This window comes from Morus notabilis, unplaced genomic scaffold (genome assembly GCF_000414095.1).
Source record: "Morus notabilis unplaced genomic scaffold, ASM41409v2 Scaffold1303, whole genome shotgun sequence".
NCBI classification, from domain to species: Eukaryota; Viridiplantae; Streptophyta; class Magnoliopsida; order Rosales; family Moraceae; genus Morus; species Morus notabilis.
Genome location: NW_010365936.1, coordinates 520,228 through 541,243, shown reverse-complemented (window position 1 = coordinate 541,243; position 21,016 = coordinate 520,228). Strand labels below are relative to the sequence as shown.

At 34.0% G+C, this 21,016-nt stretch overlaps 3 protein-coding genes across 3 annotated transcripts; 2 read left to right on the top strand and 1 right to left on the bottom strand.

Moving 5' to 3' along the window:
- The first annotated feature begins 206 nt into the window (after positions 1-206).
- On the top strand, positions 207-2,740 carry LOC21402558 (transcription factor bHLH57). Its single transcript, XM_024172717.1, is given in 5 exon segments — positions 207-679; positions 1,131-1,832; positions 1,945-2,403; positions 2,674-2,696; positions 2,698-2,740. Coding segments are annotated over 5 exon segments (1,260 nt in total). The 5' UTR covers positions 207-646.
- A 10,687-nt stretch (positions 2,741-13,427) lies between these two features.
- LOC21402557 (protein CURVATURE THYLAKOID 1B, chloroplastic) lies at positions 13,428-15,083 on the top strand. The gene is made up of 6 exons (XM_010108838.2): positions 13,428-13,777; positions 13,875-13,978; positions 14,067-14,153; positions 14,285-14,347; positions 14,510-14,547; positions 14,731-15,083. Exons 1-6 carry the CDS (start codon positions 13,609-13,611, stop codon positions 14,786-14,788), a joined length of 519 nt encoding a protein of 172 aa, XP_010107140.2. The 5' UTR covers positions 13,428-13,608; the 3' UTR covers positions 14,789-15,083.
- A 73-nt stretch (positions 15,084-15,156) lies between these two features.
- LOC21402556 (caffeic acid 3-O-methyltransferase) lies at positions 15,157-16,976 on the bottom strand. Its single transcript, XM_010108837.2, has 4 exons — positions 16,404-16,976; positions 15,795-16,105; positions 15,573-15,637; positions 15,157-15,494 (listed from the first exon to the last, which is right to left on the bottom strand). The coding sequence occupies exons 1-4, from the start codon at positions 16,853-16,855 to the stop codon at positions 15,201-15,203; spliced, it is 1,122 nt and encodes a 373-aa protein (XP_010107139.1). The 5' UTR covers positions 16,856-16,976; the 3' UTR covers positions 15,157-15,200.
- Between the last annotated feature and the right edge of the window lie 4,040 nt (positions 16,977-21,016).

Below are 21,016 nucleotides of genomic sequence, written 5' to 3'. Positions count from 1 at the left end.
CGCCAATAATGCTTGGGACCTTGTAAACCAGACAACTCTCTCTCTCTCTCTCTCTCTCTCTCTCTGCAGACTTCTCACCAAACTCTCTCTCTCTCTCTCTCTGAAGTTCTTAAAGCGTATCTGGTTTAGTCATATTTCTATCTTCTTAAACTCAAAGTTGTTTTTCAGTGAAGATAAATTTCCAAGACTATTTTTCCACCCTCCATTTCTTACCACATCCCTTTGTAAATTTCTCTCTCTCTCTCTTTTTTTTTTTTTTTTGCCATATTCTACTGTTTGTTTAACTTTAACCCCCATTTGATAATTTCGACTCCTCTACCTCTTTTCTTTTTCTTCTTCGTGAGTTCTTCAAGGCACAGGCGCAGCATTTATTATATTCCTATTTAAGACCATCAACAGCCATCAGAAAGAAACACACAAAGGAATATATGGACATGGATATGGGGTCTCGTTCTGCTTCTCTTGGGGGCTTACATTTATTGCTCCTATTCTTCTGTTAGCATCACAATGGAATGTTGGTAAACTATTCGAGAGGAGCGAGAAAGAAGATTATTATATACATATATATATATATAGAGAGAGAGAGAGAGAGAGAGAGAATTTAAGGCAGGCACGGTTCAACAACTACTCCTCTCTCAGCTTGTACATGGAGAGGCTCCAAGGACCCATAAACCCCTGTGTATGTTTATTGTTTACTACTTTTTCCTCAGTTTGTACATTTATTATTATTATTATTATTATGTTTATTTCTTTCCATTTCTTGAAAACCCATTTCCTAGTATCAAGAAATGGACTGCTTTTACTCCTCTAAATGCTTGCATTCAATACAATGTGTGTTGCTTTCTTTTCTTTTTTTTTCTTGAAACACAACACCTGCAAAACTGTTTCTTCTCTTTAAACATTCCATACTCATTCCGTTTTAATGTTTTCTTTCTGTTTCAAACTGAACTTCTCTCCCCCTTCCCCCCACCCAATCCATGTCTCTCCTCATTATTACTTCCTTTTCCACAAAAGAAAACAAAGAATTGGGTTTCAAACCCATTAAACAAATTCCTCATTTTTCCCTTCTTTCTTATTATTTTTGGGGTCTTTTTATTTTTTTATATTTTTTTATATATATTTTTTTTCAGTTCTTTGGGGAGCATTTGGACGTGGAGTGTATAGAACAAGGACTAACGAGCACAGGAAGCTTGAGATTGGAAGAAGAATTTGAGGATAATAAAATGCCGTTCCTTCAAATGTTGCAAAGCGTAGAAATTTCATCTTCACCATCTTTTTTGCCCTTGAAAGAGCCTACTGCAAGCTTTCAGACGCTGCTAAGGCTTCAACACCTGAAGAAGCAGCAACACCAGCAGCAGCTTTATTGGGAAGAAGGGCTATTTAGTGGCGAGTACTACAACAACAACATTAACAACATTATAATGCCGTGTGAAATGGAGACCCAAATTCAGGCTGCTCTAGAGTATAATGAGAGCTGTGTCACACATGACATAGTCGTTGAGTTGCATGGTGATCCGTCTGTTAAATCCGAAGCCAAAGACCGATATCTTCAGTACCCAGTACTTATTTCAACCTCAGAATGCAACCAAGAAGAACGACCGGCCGGTTCCAAGGATGAAGAGAGTAAACAAACCCAGAACTCGAAATCCATTTCTCATCACGTCGTCACTAGAGAAAGAAGAAAGCGAAAGAGAACAAGACCAACCAAGAACAAGGAAGAGGTTGAAACCCAGCGCATGACCCACATTGCCGTCGAGCGCAACCGGAGACGCCAAATGAACGACCATCTCAACGTCCTCAGGTCTCTCATGCCCACTTCTTACATTCAAAGGGTAATTTTTCCATAATCTCCAAAATTTTTCTTTCACTATTATTCCTTTTGAGCCAAAAAAAAAAAAAGTAGTTTCAAACTTTGAGAGAGAGTTTGTTTCTTTGTGAAATAAGGGTGACCAGGCGTCTATAGTGGGAGGTGCAATTGACTTTGTGAAGGAATTGGAGCAGCTTCATGAATCCCTTGAGGCACAAAAGAGAATGAGAAAATTAGAAGAAAACAACAACCACCCCGTTAGCTCATCCTCTTCTTCATCTTCCTCGGCCGCCGCAAATCCGTCATCCACTGGCATGTTCATGTCTCTTTCCCAATACAGAACCGGCCCTGAAGAAGACATTAACAACAACAACAACAACAACATTGGAGAAGAAGTTCGAGCTGAAAACAAGTCTGAAGCAGCGGACATAGAGGTCACAGTCATACAAACACATGTGAACTTGAAGATCCAATGCCCCAGAAGGCCCGGCCAGTTGTTGAAGGCCATTGTTGCACTTGAGGATCTCAGGCTTTCCATTTTGCACCTCAACATTACCTCCTCACTCGCCACGGTTCTTTACTCCTTCAATCTCAAGGTAATTGTTTTTTATTGTCCCTAAATATACTTGCCTCTTTCTTGTTTTTTCCTTTGTTTTTCTTTGCTTGGACTTAAGCCCACTTGAGCATCTCCAGTTAGAATTTGCCTTTTCATTTCACATTATTATTATTCTATATAATAAGTTTCTTTTTGATGCTATCATTTTTTGGGGTTCGTGTAATTGTAGTGTATATATGCTGTGTATCATATTTGATTGTTTGTAGGCTTAATGTAGTGATGTTGCATTTGGATGCGTGTTGTGGTGCAGATTGAGGATGGATGTAAGTTAGGAACAGTCGGTTCATCAGATATTCAGATTCATAGATGGAAGTTAATTTGATTAAAAATTTAAAAGGGAAAAAGGCAACTATGATGCTTTGTATGGTTCATGTGAGATATGGAAATTATCATTACAATCTTCATATCTTGAAGGTGCAGCTATAATGTAGTAGAAAGTGGTGGATGATTGTTTTTTGATGCATAACTTAAAAAAAATTAAAAATAAAAAAATTGTCTTTCTTTTTCTCTTGTTTTTTATTTTCTTAAGGAGCTTTTAGTTACTTTAACAAAAAAATTATATATTCTGTTTTTAAATTTGAGATGGTGGGTTAGGGGCCCAACATGCGTGGCTGAGTTAGGCTGCTGTTATATAGGGGGGGTCAAGTTGAATATACATCAGATCCTATCATTACGTATTGCAAAGGATGCTTCTCTTACCATATTTGACTTTTGGCCAGCCAAATTTTCCGTATACTAAAAAAGATATTTCATCATTGTAGATGCTTTGTGCATGTCCTTCCCACTGCACTTTTTCCCCCCACTCCCAACGCCTTTTCCCTGCATGTTCGGTTTGGTATTTTTCAATTCGGTGCACCCCCTGGCCTATCCACTCTTTTTCTTGGATTCCAAGCAAAATATATATATATATATATATATATTAATGCAAACTTGGTTTATAAGATTCAAATGAAATAACATAAGATCATCTTATGATTTTATGCATAATGTAACAAATATGTATATATATATATTAATGCAAACTCGGTTTATAAGATTCAAATGAATAACATAAGATAATCTTATGATTTTATGCATAATGTAACAAAAGACAGCTCTCTAAGGTTTTTTTCTCGTCTAGCTACTCGTGGGGTTACGTGTGATTCTTTGTTTCTGTGTGTTTATTATTATAAATAAAATTAAAAAAAAAAAAAAAACCTTATTTCTAAGTATACTAATTCCCAAGCTACTAGCTAGCTAGTTTTTGTGTTCAAAGATGATTAGTTCAACAAATCCAATACATTTTTCTTCGTTGCTGTCTAAATGCTAAATGTGTTTATATTGAGACTGCTATTCTAAAATCTCTGAAGACTTGCGGTGGTTTTTTCTTCGAACTTTTCTTTTCGACAGCTCGTCTTTGGACGCAAGCTCTCGTGTACGTTTATCTTGGCTTTGATAATAGGACACGATAGCTAATGGAGGGTAGACTACAGAAACTCGAAATGTGAACCTAAGTTGGCATTTTCTGAATCTGAATTTTGGCGTCCTTCAACCTGTCCTACAAAGAAAAAGTTGGCTTGAATATCCATTTTTACAGTTTAACCAACCGAGCAATTCTATTTACTTCAAGGCAGTTTTTTTAGTAAATAAAAAAAAATGAATTATTTATAATTTTTTATTTGCAGTCATCTGTATTAAAAACTGTCTCATTTAATAGTTAAAAATTAAGCCCTATCACAGAAACTCCTTTCTTACTTCAAAAATTATTTGGTAGAATTACATTACATCCCAAACTTTTAAGAGAACTATGACAAATACCCTATTAGTAAAGCATATTCCAGTGTTGAAAAAATGACGAGTCATTAAACAAAAAAATTTGTGAACTATTACCAGAAAAAGAAAAAAAAAATCAACATATGAGATCGAGAGAGTCATTTATGAGCCTGCTAACTAGTTATAGGAGAAAATAAATAATTTTCTTCACTAGTTACTACTGAATAATTAGTCTTGATAAAAAGCGTATGAAGCAAAACCAATAAAAAGTGTGACGCTTGACACTATCTAGCATCTTCCAAGGCAAATGGCAAATGCATGGCTTAAAACGGATTCACTAGTCAAACTGATGTCTCATTTTTTTTTTTTTTTTTTTTTGAAAAGGAAAACTGATGGCTCATTTTTGCGATGAAGAAATGAAAGAGAGAAAAAAAAAAAAGGAAGGAAAGTGGCATGGCATTAATATAGAAGAACGCAAGTCAAATAGTGTTGTAGAGAAAGGACAATCCCAGAAGAGAAAAAGCTTTAAAAAGTTTGCATAGAGATTAGAGGCTTCAGATTGTCTTGACAGGATAAGAGAGAAGATCAGATCAGAGGAGAGAGAGAGAGGAGGTTCTGAGTTAGCAGCAAAGGAAAGGAAAGCAAAGCACACATCCCCATGGGAAAGGCAACGTCCTAGTCGGTTTTGGGTGTTCGAGTTTTTGTTTCCTTTGTTACAGCTTTTTGGGTAAAAAGTCAGTCCCATTCTAAAATCAAATCAAATATTCGTATGGGTTTTAGGCTCTACCTCCATGATTGCCTTCCCCTCCTTCCCATCACCACAGATTCAAATGCCCTTTCTGCCTTCCCCTCCCACTTGCTTTAAGAGTTGCAATATCGGGCCACCCGGGCCATTATACTTAGGGCTACGCGAGCCGTGGGTCGGGCCGGCCGGCTCAACTAATGATTTTAGTGAATCGGGTTAGGTCAGCTCATATAAGAATAATTTTCGGTTCAATTCATACTAGGGCTTAATTTTTTGTGGGTTAAACCGGGTCAGGCCGTGCCATGAGCCGTGAGCGGACCGGTCCATTTGAGCCTATCAACGAGTTAATATGGGTAGGCTCACTGTGTGTTTAGAGATGGGCAAGCCATCTTAGTCTTCAATTTTTAAAATTTTTTAATATTTGTTTTTAAATTTCTAAACAAATTGATAAAAGTTTGAATAGTTAATAAAAATATAAAAATATATATTTATTTATGACTGTCTCCTTAAAAACCTTTTAAATTAAAACTTCATGGGACAAAACCTTAGTAAAAAAAAATGAGTACAATAAAGATAATTATACATAAGATATTTATAAAATTACTAAATAAAAATCAAACAAATAAAAAACTTAAAAAGCATGATATGCCAGGCGTTGTAGAAAGCCAATCTCCAAGGCTATGTTCACCCAAGAATGAACATAGCAAAAAAATATATATAATTATTTATATATATACATATAAATATATGAAATTGGGCTACAATGGGCTGGCCCATTGTGAGCGTATATGGGCCAAACCAAGTGGGCCTTACCTGGGCCGGGATGGGCCGGCCCATGTTGGGCATGTTCATGCTGGCACAACACGGCCCAAATCCCATAAAAATTCATCGACAGTACTGGGGTGGCCCATGGGTCGAGAAATGTTAGCCCAGCCCAGCCCACCAATTTTGCTGGGTTGAGTCGTGCCCCAAACAATATCGTGTACTTACTTTTTCTCTCAAAAGTCAATGTCCAAATACCTATTCTCACAGTTAGTTCTTGCGTCAAAGCCATAATTAACTTTACCAATGTAATTTGAAACATGAAAGTTTTAGGGATGTTAAGAGAACTAAATAATAAGTAATTATGTCCCGTTTGATTCACACGTTTAAATCAGTAATTTTGATTCTGAATTTAATTTTTTTTTAAATATTATAACATAATCAAATTTGTGATTTTAAACGCGTAAATCAAACGAACCTTTAATTTTATAAACAAATATAATATGTGACGCAACTTTTTAACCATTACATTGCATTAGAATTATGATAATTCAATGAAATTTAATAAAAATCTTACAGCTAAATCTATTATAACACACTACTAAAGATTTCTCTTTAACAAGTATGATTATTTAAACTCATACATCCAAGTAGTCGTACTCATAGTGAAGTGAAGGTCCAAGGAGCAAAGGTTTTGTACATGTTATTAGTGCATGGTTTCTCATGGAATATTCTTATATTTTTATCATGTAGCTAGCTTGTTGACTTCAAACATATGGTTGATCAAAGCACTATCTTTGGTTTTGGTAGACTACTTTTATACGTAGGGACCAGTTAGATATTTTCTACTTTATCAAACACTTCTCTTATTGACTTCTTTTTTTTTTTTTTTTTTTTTTTTTTTTTTTTTTTTTTTTTTTTTTGTAGCTTTGTATTTGGCATTTCTTTTCTGGGTGATAAAAAAATGCCGTCGGCCGCATTATATATTGTTGGAAAATTTGGATTTGGGAGAATAAAAAGAATATAGAAAGTAGAAATAGGGTTTGAGGCGTATAGAAATATATATTTTTAAGGTTTTATTTATCCTCATTTCTCAAAATTTGTTAATGAGTTTTAATGACAAATTACCCTCAAGATACAATAAACCCTTGAACACAATATCCATAAAAAAATATTGAATTCCGGAATAATCACAAATATGTATTTTCTAAATGCATTAATTAAAGATAGGGATGCATCAATCCTCTTTAAACGTTACAACATTTCACAAAAAGATACCTTTTCCAATTTGAAAGTTATCTTTTATATGTTGATGCACTTATAACAATAGTTATTTCTATTGTTAATAAATACTCAGATATGTGAGAAAACATATCACAAATAGACGTAATGGTTCAAGACCTTTTCAGAACACTAAAACACACGAAAATACATTTTTCGGTAGCAATTTGCGCTGCAGCAGATGACATTCACGCTGCAGCGCTCGGGCTTCGCAAAACAAATCTGGGAGGTCTGTTTTGTGCGCGCTGTAGCACCCAAGAGGCGTGCTGCAGCACGTTCGTGCACTGCATCGCTCGGGCTTCACAAAATAGACCCGAGAAGTCTGTTTTGCGCAGGCTGCAGCGCGTCCGTGCGCTGCAGCCCACGCTCCTACGCGCTGTAGCGCGCGTTTGTGCGCGCCTGTTCTTCGCGAATGTGTTTTATGTCAACTTTATGATATCAAAATTGAGAGATATATTACAATCTTTCTAACATATATGTGTGGCTAGAGTTGCTGGACTTCGTTATAGATTACCAAAAAGCAAAACATGTGTATAACTTTTATCGAAGGTTGATGAAAACTGTAATAGTTCTTTGGTTTTCCTTTTTGGGATTCCTTTCAACACTATCTTCAGCTTTTTTTTTTTTTTTTCCCCTGCATGTTTCACATTCCTCATAACTGAGGAGTGACAATCCACATGAACTTTTTAATTTCTTTCCGTTTGCTCTTTTTTTTTTTTTTTAAATATAAATTTTATGTTTTTTTACCAGTTATTGAGAGGTTATTATCCAGTTTCTCTTGCGAAAGAGAATTGGTTTACAAAAAAAATTTGACTAGTTATAATACAATCGTTATCTTTTACTTTGACTACACTTTTGGTTTACTGTTTTGGTGGTGACTACCTTGCATTTTTTAAGCTAACAAAACAGATAGAATCCAAAATACATGACGAGGCTTTTACATCGGTAATGTGTTTTCTCTTTGAATTTGATGGACAAAAATTTCCCACTAATACTTGAAACCCAAAATTCTCAATTTCCAAAGTAACAAATGAAGGCGTGTAATTCAGGCAGCAGTACTACTAGTAACTAGTAAGTAGCTTGTACCAGTTCTTACACTTCAAATTCCAAAGAGAACCTCTCTAAGATCTTACTTGCATATTTTTACCCCTTTCAAAATGAAAATCAAATAGAAAGAAAAGGAAGGAATTTTTGCTGTTATATTACTCTATATCGATAGAAACTATAATTTCAACTATTGGATTAGTTTCTCAAACAGTCAGGTCCATGAGTGTCTATATTAAAAATTTATAACGCTTGATACAAAATTATTCTTAGTTATAAATCAAACAGTTAAAAAACTGTTTCTAACCGCTAAAATAACCGTTCCTGTAATAAAAGTTTAAAAAACAAGGGCCCTAATCCCTAATTATAAAGTGATCAAAAAAATTAATTAAAAGTTTACTGATTTAAATTTTTAATTTAAATTAAAATGTGATTTTATGTGAGAGTTTTTTATTGTAATTAAAAAATTAAATGTGATTATTTTTAATAATTTTTTATTATAATAAAATTAAAATTTTAAACTCCATGTGTAGTGATAAAAACATTTCTTGTTAGTCTGTCTTGCTTTTTCTAACTTCGTCAGCTTCGAGTCTGACCATGGGCAAACCGGGTTTTGTGCATATAAAAGGCTGACATCTACTTTTCATAGAGAAAGTGTTTAATGTATTATTCTATTCTATTATTTTTTTTGTAAGAATATTTATATTATTCTATTCTGTTGGGTTTATCTGAATGGATGTGGTGGGTGTGGATGGCATGGGGTCAGATACATAGTGGCTCAGAGATTCCCAAATGGTAGACGTCAGAGATCTCCTTGGAGACAAAAACTACTGTGTAAACTGTAAAGAAGGCCTCATTTTCTGTGGGTCCAAAACACACTCAGATATCAAGAACCCTTTTCTTCTTACAACTAAGTCCCTACCAATCACACCGTACATTTCAATCAGATCAGAGACTCCACTAAAAATCCCAATTCCTAAAACCAGTGAAGCCCCACTTTTCCTACTCACAAAATTCAACGTCCTTTATCATTATTTGGTTTTGACTCATTACACTAACAGACCAGTACCTGCCCTGCCCACGTACGGTCACTCTCTCATTTGCTTTTCCATTTTTCTCTTGTCTCATTGTCACAAATTTTATTTTGTTTTTAAGAGTTTATCCGGATAAGTTAGTTAACATCACTTGAAAATTATAAATAAAATATTCAGCACGTTCACTTCGTAAATTTAAATTTTTAATTTAAGTTAAGATTTAATATTTTTTTAAAATTTTTAATTATAATAAAAAAAATTAAATATAATATTTTTTAAAAATTTTTAATTATAAAAATTTAAATATGTAAAATGAACTATGTCTTAATTTATTAAAATTTAATTGGTAAAAATAATGCTTGCCTTTTTTTTAGAAATTTTTTTTGTTAGAGCTTCATCCGTACTAATAAGTGTATATTTTTTTGATTATTGAATCCGATTAAAATCACGATAAAATTTAAAAAAAATGTAAAATACATCAATTTTAGTACAAATTAAACAATTGAAATTCATTTTTCCAGGAGTCACTGTAAAAATTTCCTATAACTTTTTTTTTTTAAATTTTTTGTTTAGTTTTTATCCCTAGTAATGAAAAGGGTCAGTGTTTTTTCTGTAGAGGGAATTTGTCCAGTCAATCACGCTTTGACCATCTCTGCGTGTACGCCATTTGTTGTACATCGACACGCGCACACTTTGTTAATTTATCCCATGAGTTCTGTTGCGGGACTTATGTCAACAAAATTGTCATATGATCCTAATGAACCGTTAATTAATCGTGAGAGTGTGAATTAAGAGTCTGTCTGGTTCATAGATTAAAATTATGAGATTAAAATTATTTTTGATTTACGTATATTTTTGTGAGAAAAAATACTGTAGATAATTATAAATCATGATTTAAATCAGAGAACGAATTATTCAACCAAAAGAGCTCTAAGTTATTGCTTATGTGTGTTTTATAGTAAACTATAATTATGTTGCAAAGACGCTTTCTCAACATTTGATGTGGAAAAGAACAAAAATGCTTAAGGACTTGTTCTTTTGGAGTTTAACTTGAATATAATTTTTGAGTTGAATTTGAGTTATAACTTGAGTTGAACTTGTAACTTGAGTTTGTGTTTGGTTGTATACATTTGAGTTATGGTTTGAGATAAAAATCTTTTTGAGTTTGTGTTTGAGTGAGTTAAAACTTGAATTTGTATTCAGATAGTATTTTAATAAAAACTCAATGCTGATGAAAAATTTTAATATGGTATATGGGTCAGGTTTTATTCGTCTTTTCGTTGTCAACGCATAGAAAAAAAAATCATCTCAATCAGAATTAAAACGAAAAAGTTATAGCATTTTTAAGAATAGAAAAAATAATGTTCATTAATTTGAATTCGAATTTCTGAACTCAAGTTGAAGGGGAAACTTGAACTCGAGTTTTAATCATAAATTCAAGTTTAAACTCAAATTTAAATTTAAAAAAATATGAATTCGAATAAAATTATAACTCAAGTTATATTTTTTATTAAACTTAAATTTAAATTTAAAAAAATATGAACTCAAATAAAATTATAACTCAAGTTACATTTTTTAAAATTTTTCATTTAAAAGAAGAAGCTAAGTAAAAGAGAGAGAGAGAGAAGGAAAGATAAAAGAGAGCTGTATTGTTAGCTTTCGGCGTTACACTAGTCCCTATACTGAATACTCTGCTCGTGTGGTCACTACTTGAAAGTGAAACAAAGGCATTTTCCTTAAACTCCTAAAATTAAACTTCAATATCAGGGACTTGGGAATCCCCCCCATTGGGAAAGTACTGAAATTACTCTATTCTAATCCAATTAGCTCTGAATAAAATTTTGCAGTGTAAATCATATATAAGAACCAACGGCAGTTTGGTTAAATATTTTGTATTCAAATTTTTTGTAAGTAAAAGAAAAAATACCATAATAAAATCAGAATTATAATTTTAAACACGTGAATTAAATATGTCATAATAATTTTTTTAAAGTGTACGTTTCCAAATAAGAAAATGGGATTGTCCTCACTTAATGGTACCCATCTAATTACCGAGTAGCAGGGCAAAAAAAAAAAATGCATAAAAAATAGATATGGTATAGACTCCACGTTTCAAAATATTAGTTCTATGAATAAAATATTTTTTCAATTAAAAGAAACGAAAAAGGGTTTTTTTTTTTTTTTTTTTTTTTTTTTTTAAGCAATATTCAATGGGGTTTGACCTTTGAGGCAAGGGAAAGGTGGTGGGGCGTGGGACTAGACTGGTGTACTATGGGACTGAGGTGTTCCAGTAAAAGAATTTTATTTATTTATTTACTTATTGCTAGCTAGAAAGGTACATGTAAAAAGATTAAAGGCAAATCTTGGGATCGTTTAAAATGAAAAAGGAGAATATATATGGACCATTGCAAATGAATGATGAATGAAGAACATTAATGTGGATGAAGTTTGGTAACAAGACAGATTCACCTGTAGTGTGGGGACATGAAGCCTTTCTCTATCATACGTCTGGGACTGGTGGGGCTGTTTTGGTTTTGGATTTCGATATTCCAAATAAACGTTTCTTTCACTATGGTTGGCCTCCTTTTTTTTTTTTTTTTTTTCCCCTTCAATCATTATCATGCTCATCTCGAAAAGGGTCTCCTTCATGCTTCAATTATTATTTCCACTTAATATATATATATATATATATGTATTCTTTTCCTTTTGTTGTCTCACATGGGTTTTTAACTTTTCACCATTGGTCAAGAAAAAAAAAAGTTGTCTTCCCATAACGACTTAGCTAGATTATTTGAGCATTTTCCTTATGCTGAGAATACGAAATGCAGGTACAAACGACAATGTCTCACTATTCAAGTAAAAATTGTACTATCAGATAAAAAAAAAAGGTAAAAGTGTAGTAAATGAGTAAAAGGTTAAATTTACCACTTAAATTTCATTTTTCATATGTGTATACCACTTAAATTTCATTGGACGATTTTAAGCTTTTATTAGGTGACAATTGATACCTAACATCTTTTTTTTTTTTTTTTTAATGGCAAGGATATTTCTTTTGATCAATGACTGCTTATTAAGGTTTCGTTCACTTCGTGGATTTGAGTTTTTAATTCGAGTTGAGATGTGATATTTTTTGAGAGCTTTTTACTGTAGCAGAAAAAGTTAGATGTGACATTTTATGAGAACTTTTTACTGTAAAAATCTAAAATTAAAAATTTGAATCGGTGAAATGAACGAGGCCTAAAATTTAGTATGCACCACATAAGAAGAATAGTATATTGTTCTTAGTGAAGAGTCTAGTAGTACAGATGATATTTTGACTCCATAAATGATAACCTGCCACGCCTGCTTGTGCTTGCAGATAAGGGAGTGGATTAGTTCAGTCAAGAACAAATTATCATTTGGAGCACTGGCAAAGCCCGTGAAAGAAAGTGTAAGTGGGTGGGAAGCAGTGGGCCTCAACTGATGGACATGTTCTGGCCCATTTGTAATCGAGACAGTTGGCAAGGCTGTTGGCAGTCCTAGCCAGATGAAAGGTCCAACCAACTTGCAGAAGTGGGACAGCTTAAAGCCTAGCCGAATTGGGTTTTGGGCTCAAAGTTTTGGATGACGGCCCATCTTATCTTGAAGAGCAAAAACCAAGGGCTGGGACTCATAAAGTACAGGAAATTTAATTCTCCTTTCATTTTCAAGTCTTAAATTCGCGCCTGCCCACATATTGTTGATAAAGTTCCGCAAACTTGCTACATTTACTTCAGATGAGATGTTGGGATGAAAGTTGGGTTTACTTCACATGATGTTGGGATTTGGAAGTTGGATTTAAATCTACGGTCTAATTTTTTTTTTTAATTAAAATTTGACACCTTATTTATTTGTTAAGTATTTTCAGTATTTAGTAAGTATAATGAGATTACATTCTTAAATTTAGCTAAAATTATATATTTACGTTGGAGGGACAATAAATGAAACTGAAAAATTAGACAACATATTTGAAGTGGGTCTCCCTATTTCAAATCATGCCTCAATTTTATTATATATATATTTTTTTTCATCTTCCATGTCTTCAATCTTACTACATTATAATCTTTGATGTCTTCTTGTAAAATGAGCAAATATTTAAGGTCTGTCCCCACTATCATTCTCCTCCGAATGAAGGCAAGAGAGGTAGAGAAGATATTTGGGCATTATGAGGAAGATAACATACCCAAGTGTTTTTGGCAAAAAAAGGGTCCAACCTAGAACCTTCCATCCAATCAAAAGCCATAAAATTCCTATCCAACGGCCATGTCATCACATTATCCAGATGAAAGAGGAATGAGTGGCTGTGCACCTCCAAACTCGGAAGAACAAACATTACCTTGCAAAATTATCAAATCCTCCAAAACAGTTTTTTTAAAGGAAAAGAAAAAAAAAAAACCATAAAGTAAAACAAGCAAAACCACAGAAATAAATTAAAAAGCTTTATCACATCATAATTCAATTCCCATTCTAGTGGCCTTAGAATCTCTCACAGGAAACAGAAAAAAAGAGAGGAAAATAAGAGTAGTCTTGTATAGAGATTCTGAGTGTCATGGCTTCCACATCCTCCTCTGCTCTCACCATCTCTTCCTCATCCAGCCTTGTTGACACCAAGGCTCCTCGCCAGTCGGCTGGAGCGTCTCCGCAATGCGTGACACTCCCGACACTTCCTCCGCCGCCCGTGCAGTCTCAGAAGCGCCAATGGAAGAGCACCGCTTACTGTGAGAGCCATACTAACCAGATATTATAGCATCATAACCTTGTAGTAAATGAAGATGACAATGCTGATTTTGTTTGTTGATGATGTTTTGGTTTTAGGCCGTAAAATTGCTCGCAATGTCATTGCCATGGCCACCGGCGAAGCGCCGGCGGAAGTCGCAACAGCGGAGACGCCAGAGATTGTCAAGGCCGCTCAAGAAGCTGTACGTTATTTTATTTATTTATTTTTGGCGTTAGTAAAAAATTTATCAAGTCGTTTTAATAATATCATAATTTGGCTTGGCTGGTCAGTGGGAAAAAGTTGAAGACAAGTATGCAGTGAGCTCGCTTGCCGTGGCTGGTGTTGTTGCACTTTGGGGCTCCACTGGGCTCATCTCGGTGATGATTTTACTCCTAATTAATGAACATTTTATATTTAAGCATATGATATATAGTTCTTTCATATATATATATATATATATAAACTGCATCATATTAAATTTCTGAGAGATGAGCATCATTTGTAACAGGCAATTGATAGGCTACCTTTGATTCCTGGAGTTCTTGAGCTTGTAGGCATTGGATACTCTGGGGTAAGTGGGGATTTTTTTTTAAATATTTATTTTTATTTATTAATAGTATAAGCATTTCGGATTCAAAATCAGTGTTCTTTTGCTCATTGATCATGTGTTAGCCCATGAAAGATTGGTGTTTTTCTTATTCTCTTGACCCCATATTTCTTGTCCATTTTACAGTGGTTTGCATACAAGAACTTGGTTTTCAAGCCAGATAGGTAACAATTGGTTTATTTTTTTCTTTATATTTCTCCAAAAAAAAAAAAAAAAAAACTTGGTTTTCAAGCCAGATAGGTAACAATTGGTTTATTTTTTTTTTTTTTTTTTTTTCTCCAAAAAAAAAAAAAAAAAAAAAACATACTAACACAATTTTCATTTCAAATGGTCAATGAAATTTTCAGGGAAGCCTTCATACAGAAAATAAAAGAAACATACGAGGAAATTACTGGGAGCAACTAGAGGATCCTTCAAGAGAAACGCTGCTGAGATTGAGTTAAGAATTTCCGGTTTTTGAAGCAAATTAGTGTCTCAGAGCATTGTGCGTAAATATGTGATCACATCCTTTGTTTTGTGGATCTTATCTAGCTTCTGACCAGAGTAAGTCCATGTAATTTACTTTTCTCTTCCGAGATACTTGTAACTATTTGTCTCTTTATTTCACTGTAAGCTCCATGTAATTGGAATAATAACTTTGTTATGTACTCGGAAGGAAAAGTTCATCAAGTAAATTTAGTAAATAATATGCGGATTACCATATGCAAACTTTATATTAGTCTTTAAGTTTAGTGTGTTTGTTAAGGGGGTGGAAAAAAAATATGCATTTGAACTCAAGATAAATTATATAGGCACATTTTGGTAATGGGTAACTAGTCTACTTAAAAAACTCCATAACCCAATAGTTAGTGACAAAACATTCAAATCTAATGCCACTAAATCCTGCACCAACTGCTAAAGCTACAAATTCTTGTTGGCTCCTCTCCTTCCCTCCTGGGTTTTGAGTCATCATACCCACATCAAATTGGAAGGCGGTCTTCGCAGCAGAACTAGTTCCTGACACCGGAAGAATCGCCTCTACAACTATAACCTTTCCATCATCTGGAATAGCTTCGTAACAATTCTTTAGTAACTTCAAGCAATGCTCATCAGTCCAATCATGAAGTATCCACTAAAAAAAGAAAGAAAAAACATTGATGTATGTTAGTGTGAGCTTATTAATATGCATTGCACAAATTATAGAACTCACCTTCATAAAAATGGCATCCCCACATGGAACACTTTCGAACATATCTCCGCCAACATGTTCAACACCTACAACATCAATAAACTCCAATTTAATAATACACCGTAATCAAACGGTATTGTACTCATCGAAAACATACGTTTTAGTGGAATAAGACAATGATCTTTTCTAAGTATTGTAGTTTAGAAGAAGAATTAGCTGAGATAAAACAAACAAAAACCATACCAGGATAAGATGGCGCCTGCCCTATGACATGAGGCAAGTCGAAGTTAATACCCTTGATATGTGGATATTTGGAGATGATTTGATTAAGGGTCACCCCTAGACTCCCACCAACATCAACTAGTTGCTTAAGATGCTCAAAACCTTTGTAAAGATTGAGGATGCTCTTAATAACAATAGTGGTGTGATTGTACATTGCCGCGTTGAAAACGCTATTAAATCTGGAGTCCACGCCCGTATACTCGAAGGCATGCATTCCATGTACCTTGTTGAACGGAATTCCCCCTTCAAGAACAGCATTTTTTAGCTGGGGCCTGTAATTAATCAGTGTAATTAATTATAGTCTTGAATATTATTTTAACAAGTACAATTTTACTACTGAAAGTTGGAAGTAGAAATGTTGTAAATTGGTTGCTGAAAGAAATACTAAGGAGTCATTCGTTTCACGGATTTGAGTTTTCAATTTGAGCTAAGATGTGACATTTTTTTAGAGTTTTTAACTGTAACAGTAAAAATTAGATATGATATTTTCTGATAACTTTTAACTGTAAAAACGTAGAACTTTAAACTCAAATCGATAAAATGAACTAGGCCTAAACAAACAAAACGTACCAACTCTCGAAAGAGACCTTGTCTTGTACCAATGCCACGAAGGGGCCCAAGGAAACGCCATCTTCATTCGTCACAAAATACTTGGACACAGGACTTAGGCTGTAGAGCCATTGGAAATTAGACCCAATATCACCATTATCACCATCCAAAGAGCAATTGAGCACAGAGTGGCTCGCCAACAGCCTGAGGATGCGATCAAGCATAATGGGTGCCTCAGGGTTGGTGGTGGGCAAGTGAGCCGCGATCTCCACCGATGAGAGCTTAGCTCCTTCACCGGCTTTCGCTATGATGTCGAAAACTCCGAGCTCAAATGCAGATTGTAGAGACATAGACAGCACGGTCGACGTCGCTAGCTGCATCGCGTAGGAGAAGAAGTGTTCTTCTTGTTCTTCTTCTTTTCTTTGATCGTCAACGACTTTTCGAGTGTTTCCCAGTTCCAATGGCGACGCCATTGCTTGAGATTTGCAAGGGAAGCTGTGTTAGTTGTTTATGACAGACACTTTATGATAATGATCTCCAACACCGCCGACGAATTATATATGGTTCGAAATTGTAGCAACTTTGTCTGCATTATTGGTCATGCTTTTGTACTCCCGCCAATTAAGGACAAGTAATTACACTAATTTAAGAAGGTAAATAAAGAATGGACAGCTATTATAAGATATTTCTTAATATTATATTCTTTTTTTTTTCCGCACCCGGCGGCTATTATATATAGGTCTCGTTTATTTTACCGATTCGAGTTTTCAGTTTTCAATTTTAAGTTTTTACAGTAAAAAATTCTCAAAAAATGTCACATCTAACTTTTTTTGCTACAATGAAAAACTCTCAAAAAAATATGACATCTCAACTCGAATTAAAAACTCAAATTCACAAAATGAACGAGGCTATAATATCCTCGGTACATGCACAAAAGCAGTAGTAAATTAATTATTTATCACTGTTGCACATGACTTTGAAGATTGACTTGGAAGTTTCGAAGTATTGGTCTTGGCGTGCGTTTGAATCTTAGATGGTTTTATAATAATGCTTGTCGTTTTGTAGCATTTGGCTAAAGTTTTAGAATATTTCAAGTCATACCTTGGTGAATGACCGGGTATATTGTTTGTTTGGAAATTATAGGTCAATTGTCAAAACATTTGAAAGTAAATAAATAACCCATTTAGTAAATACTAGTTAGAAGCACGCGCGGAGAGTGTATTTCTTGCATTTTTTGCATACGAAAATTTAAAATTTCTTTTGAGTTTTAGTTCTACTTATTTTTTATTCTCCTAGTTGAGTTTAATAAAACAAAAAAAAAATTGTTAGAGCACATTTTAAAAGGGAAAAAAAATTAATAGAGAACATTAGATAATAAATTATTTATAGGGTACGTATAAACTTAAGCCTCGTTCATTTCACTGATTCGAATTTTCAGTTTTAGGTTTCTACAGTAAAAAGTTCTCAAAAAATGTCACATTTAATTTTTTCTATTACAGTGAAAAACTCTCAAAAAATGTCACATCTCAACTCAAATTAAAAACTCAAATTCACAAAGTGAACGAGGCCACACCCTTGGTACATGCACAAAAGCAGTAGTAAATTAATCAATGGCTGTATTTATCACTGTTGCACATGACTTTGAAGATTGACTTGGAAGTTTCGAAGTATTGGTCTCGGCGTGCGTTTGAATCTTAGATGGTTTTATAATAATGCTTGTCGTTTTGTAGTATTTGGCTGAAGTTAGAATATTTCAAGTCATACCTTGGTGAATGACCGGGTATATTGTTTGTTTGGAAATTATTGGAATTATAGGTCAATTGTCGAAACATTTGAAAGTAAATAAATAACCCATTTGGTAAATACTAGTTAGAAGCACGCGCGGAGCGTGTATTTCTTGCATTTTTTGCATACGAAAATTTAAAATTTCTTTTGAGATTTAGTTCCACTTATTTTTTATTCTCCTAGTTGAGTTTAATAAAACAAAAAAAAAATTTGTTAGAGCACATTTTAAAAGGGAAAAAAATTTAATAGAGAACATTAGATAATAAATTATTTATAGGGTACGTATAAACTTAGGTCTTGTTTATTTCACTGATTCGAGTTTTCAGTTTTAGGTTTTTACAGTAAAAATCTCTTAGAAAATGTCACATCTAACTTTTTCTGCTACAGTGAAAAGCTCTAAGAAAATGTCACATCTCAGCTCGAATTAAAAACTCGAATTCGCGAAATGAACGAGGCCTTAGATAGTATTATATGTATAATGATTAAGATAATTTATTTCAAGCCTTACTTTTATTCCCTTTTACTAAAAGCAGCTTTAAGTTCTAATTATATTTCGATGTGCTTCTATGAAATATTAAAAGAAAACCATGCATCAAATAAACTGTGGAGGAGTTTTTCACCCAAAAAAAAAGCAAAAGGAAAAAATAAAATTAAATAATAAAAGAAAGAGGGACTTTCTCTAGTGGGGTAGGGCTAGGTTTTTTTTTTCCGAAAGGAAAGCAGGATTTTATTAGGCTTATCGGCCAAAATGAAATGAGAAACAAAACGCGGGGACAATATCAATTTCAACCCAGTCCAAGTTTACGGAAAAAATTGAGTTATTCTTTAACAACGAAACTCAGAAAAAATTTGACCTCGAGTTACAATTTTATTTAAGTTTATGTTGTTTTGTAAAATTTGAGTTTGAACTCAAGTTTAGAGCTAAACTCAAGTTCAACTTTCCCCTTCAACTCGAGTTCATAAACTCGAACTTAAGTTAATGAACAATACTTTTTCTATTCTTAAAAATACCATAACTTTTTCGTTTTAATTCTGATTGAGATGACTTTTTTTTCTATACATTCATAACGAAAAGACGGATAAAACCCCACCCATATACCTTTTTAAAATTTTTCATCACCATTGAGTTTTTATTAAAATACTATCTAAATACAAATTTAAGTTTTGACCCACCCAAATACAAACTAAAATAGATTCTCAATTTAAATCAGAACTCAAATGTGTACATCCAAATACAAACTCAAGTTACAATTTCAACTCAAGTTATAACTCAAATTTAATTTAAAATCATCACTCAAATCACCTTAACTCAAAAATGTAAAAGGCCAAACGTGGGCAACCATGTTCCCACTCCTAGAAACATGAGTGCAGCAACCACCATTGACATGGGAAAGCAAAAGCTTCACATCATTGATAAGTGGGCCTTCAGAAAAAATAGCCCGACAGACTAGGGGTGTAAATTAGCCGGGTAGGGTCGGGTTGAGCCAAAAAATTGAGCCGACCCGATCAGTGCAGGTTGAGAAAACTTTAGGCCACGACACTCTCTTAAGTCTACAAACCCGCAACCTTTCGGGTGACCTCGGGTAGGGTCGGGTTACTCGGGTTGGTGAAAACCAATTTTAATCTATGATTTCATACCTCTTTTAACAATCCAAAAGCATAAACAACAAGGTGATGAATAAAATCTTGAGAAGCAAAATAGTCCATATAAAATAAACAGTTTAATCCAGAATAAATAGTCCATATAAAGATAAACAGTCCATATAAAGATAGTCGTAAAATATAAAATTTAGTCCACTCCAAACTGTTTAATCCATAATAATAGCACCTTCATTCCCAACTTGCCCCTCATGTCTTGCAACAGAATTTGACAAATCTTGAGAAGAAAACATAACAAAAAAAATCATCAGAATCAAGTTTAGGACAACAAAATAAACAAGGAGATGAAATAAAATTTTGAAAAAATTAGTAAAGCGTAAAAAGATTACTCGACTCAATATCTTCATATTCATTAAAGTCGTCCACGTCAATAAGGTTGATGTGCTCACGACTACACAACCAATTTTGTGTACAAATCAATGCCTCCACCATCTTGGGGCTCAATGAACTCCTAAAGGGATCGAGGATGCGGCCTCCGGTACTAAAAGCAGATTCTGAGGCTACCGTTGAAACATGAATGTCAAGAATGTCTCTTGTAACTAGTGAGAGAACCTTGTAATTAGTTGCATTATTCTTTCACCAATCTAAAACATCAAAATTTGACCGAGTTGGATCCTCCATATGGGTCTGTCAAGTATCTGTCCACATCATTTTTGTACTCATTACATTCTTCTCCTTCATTTTCCTAACAAACTTGCTCCACAAACACCCTTTTCCTTCTACTTCCGTTTTTGCCTCCCCACTACTTTCATTAGCCACAGATTCACCCTTATCCCCACTATAAATCTCATGCAGCCGGTACATAGTATCCTTCACATTCTTTGCTAATGTTTCAGAAGTGCAAGAATCATACACTATAGAGAAACAATATGTCAAATAATCCATTTTGTACCTAGGATCAAGTACAATAGCCACAAAGAGAAGACAATTTATATTCTCAACATTCCCCCAATACTTGTCATACTTCCTTTTCATACTCACAGCCATGGATGCAAGCATTGAATCCTCTTGTTTGCTTAATTCAGATAGCTGGTTTTACATCTCACAAAGCTCATGAAAGTAAGAATTTGAAATGACATTCAAAATGGCACTAAACTTCAAAGTTATATCATAAAAAGTCTTCAGAAATTTTATAAACACCTTAACATTATCCCAATCATCATCATGTGGCGGGCCAATCTTCCATCCCC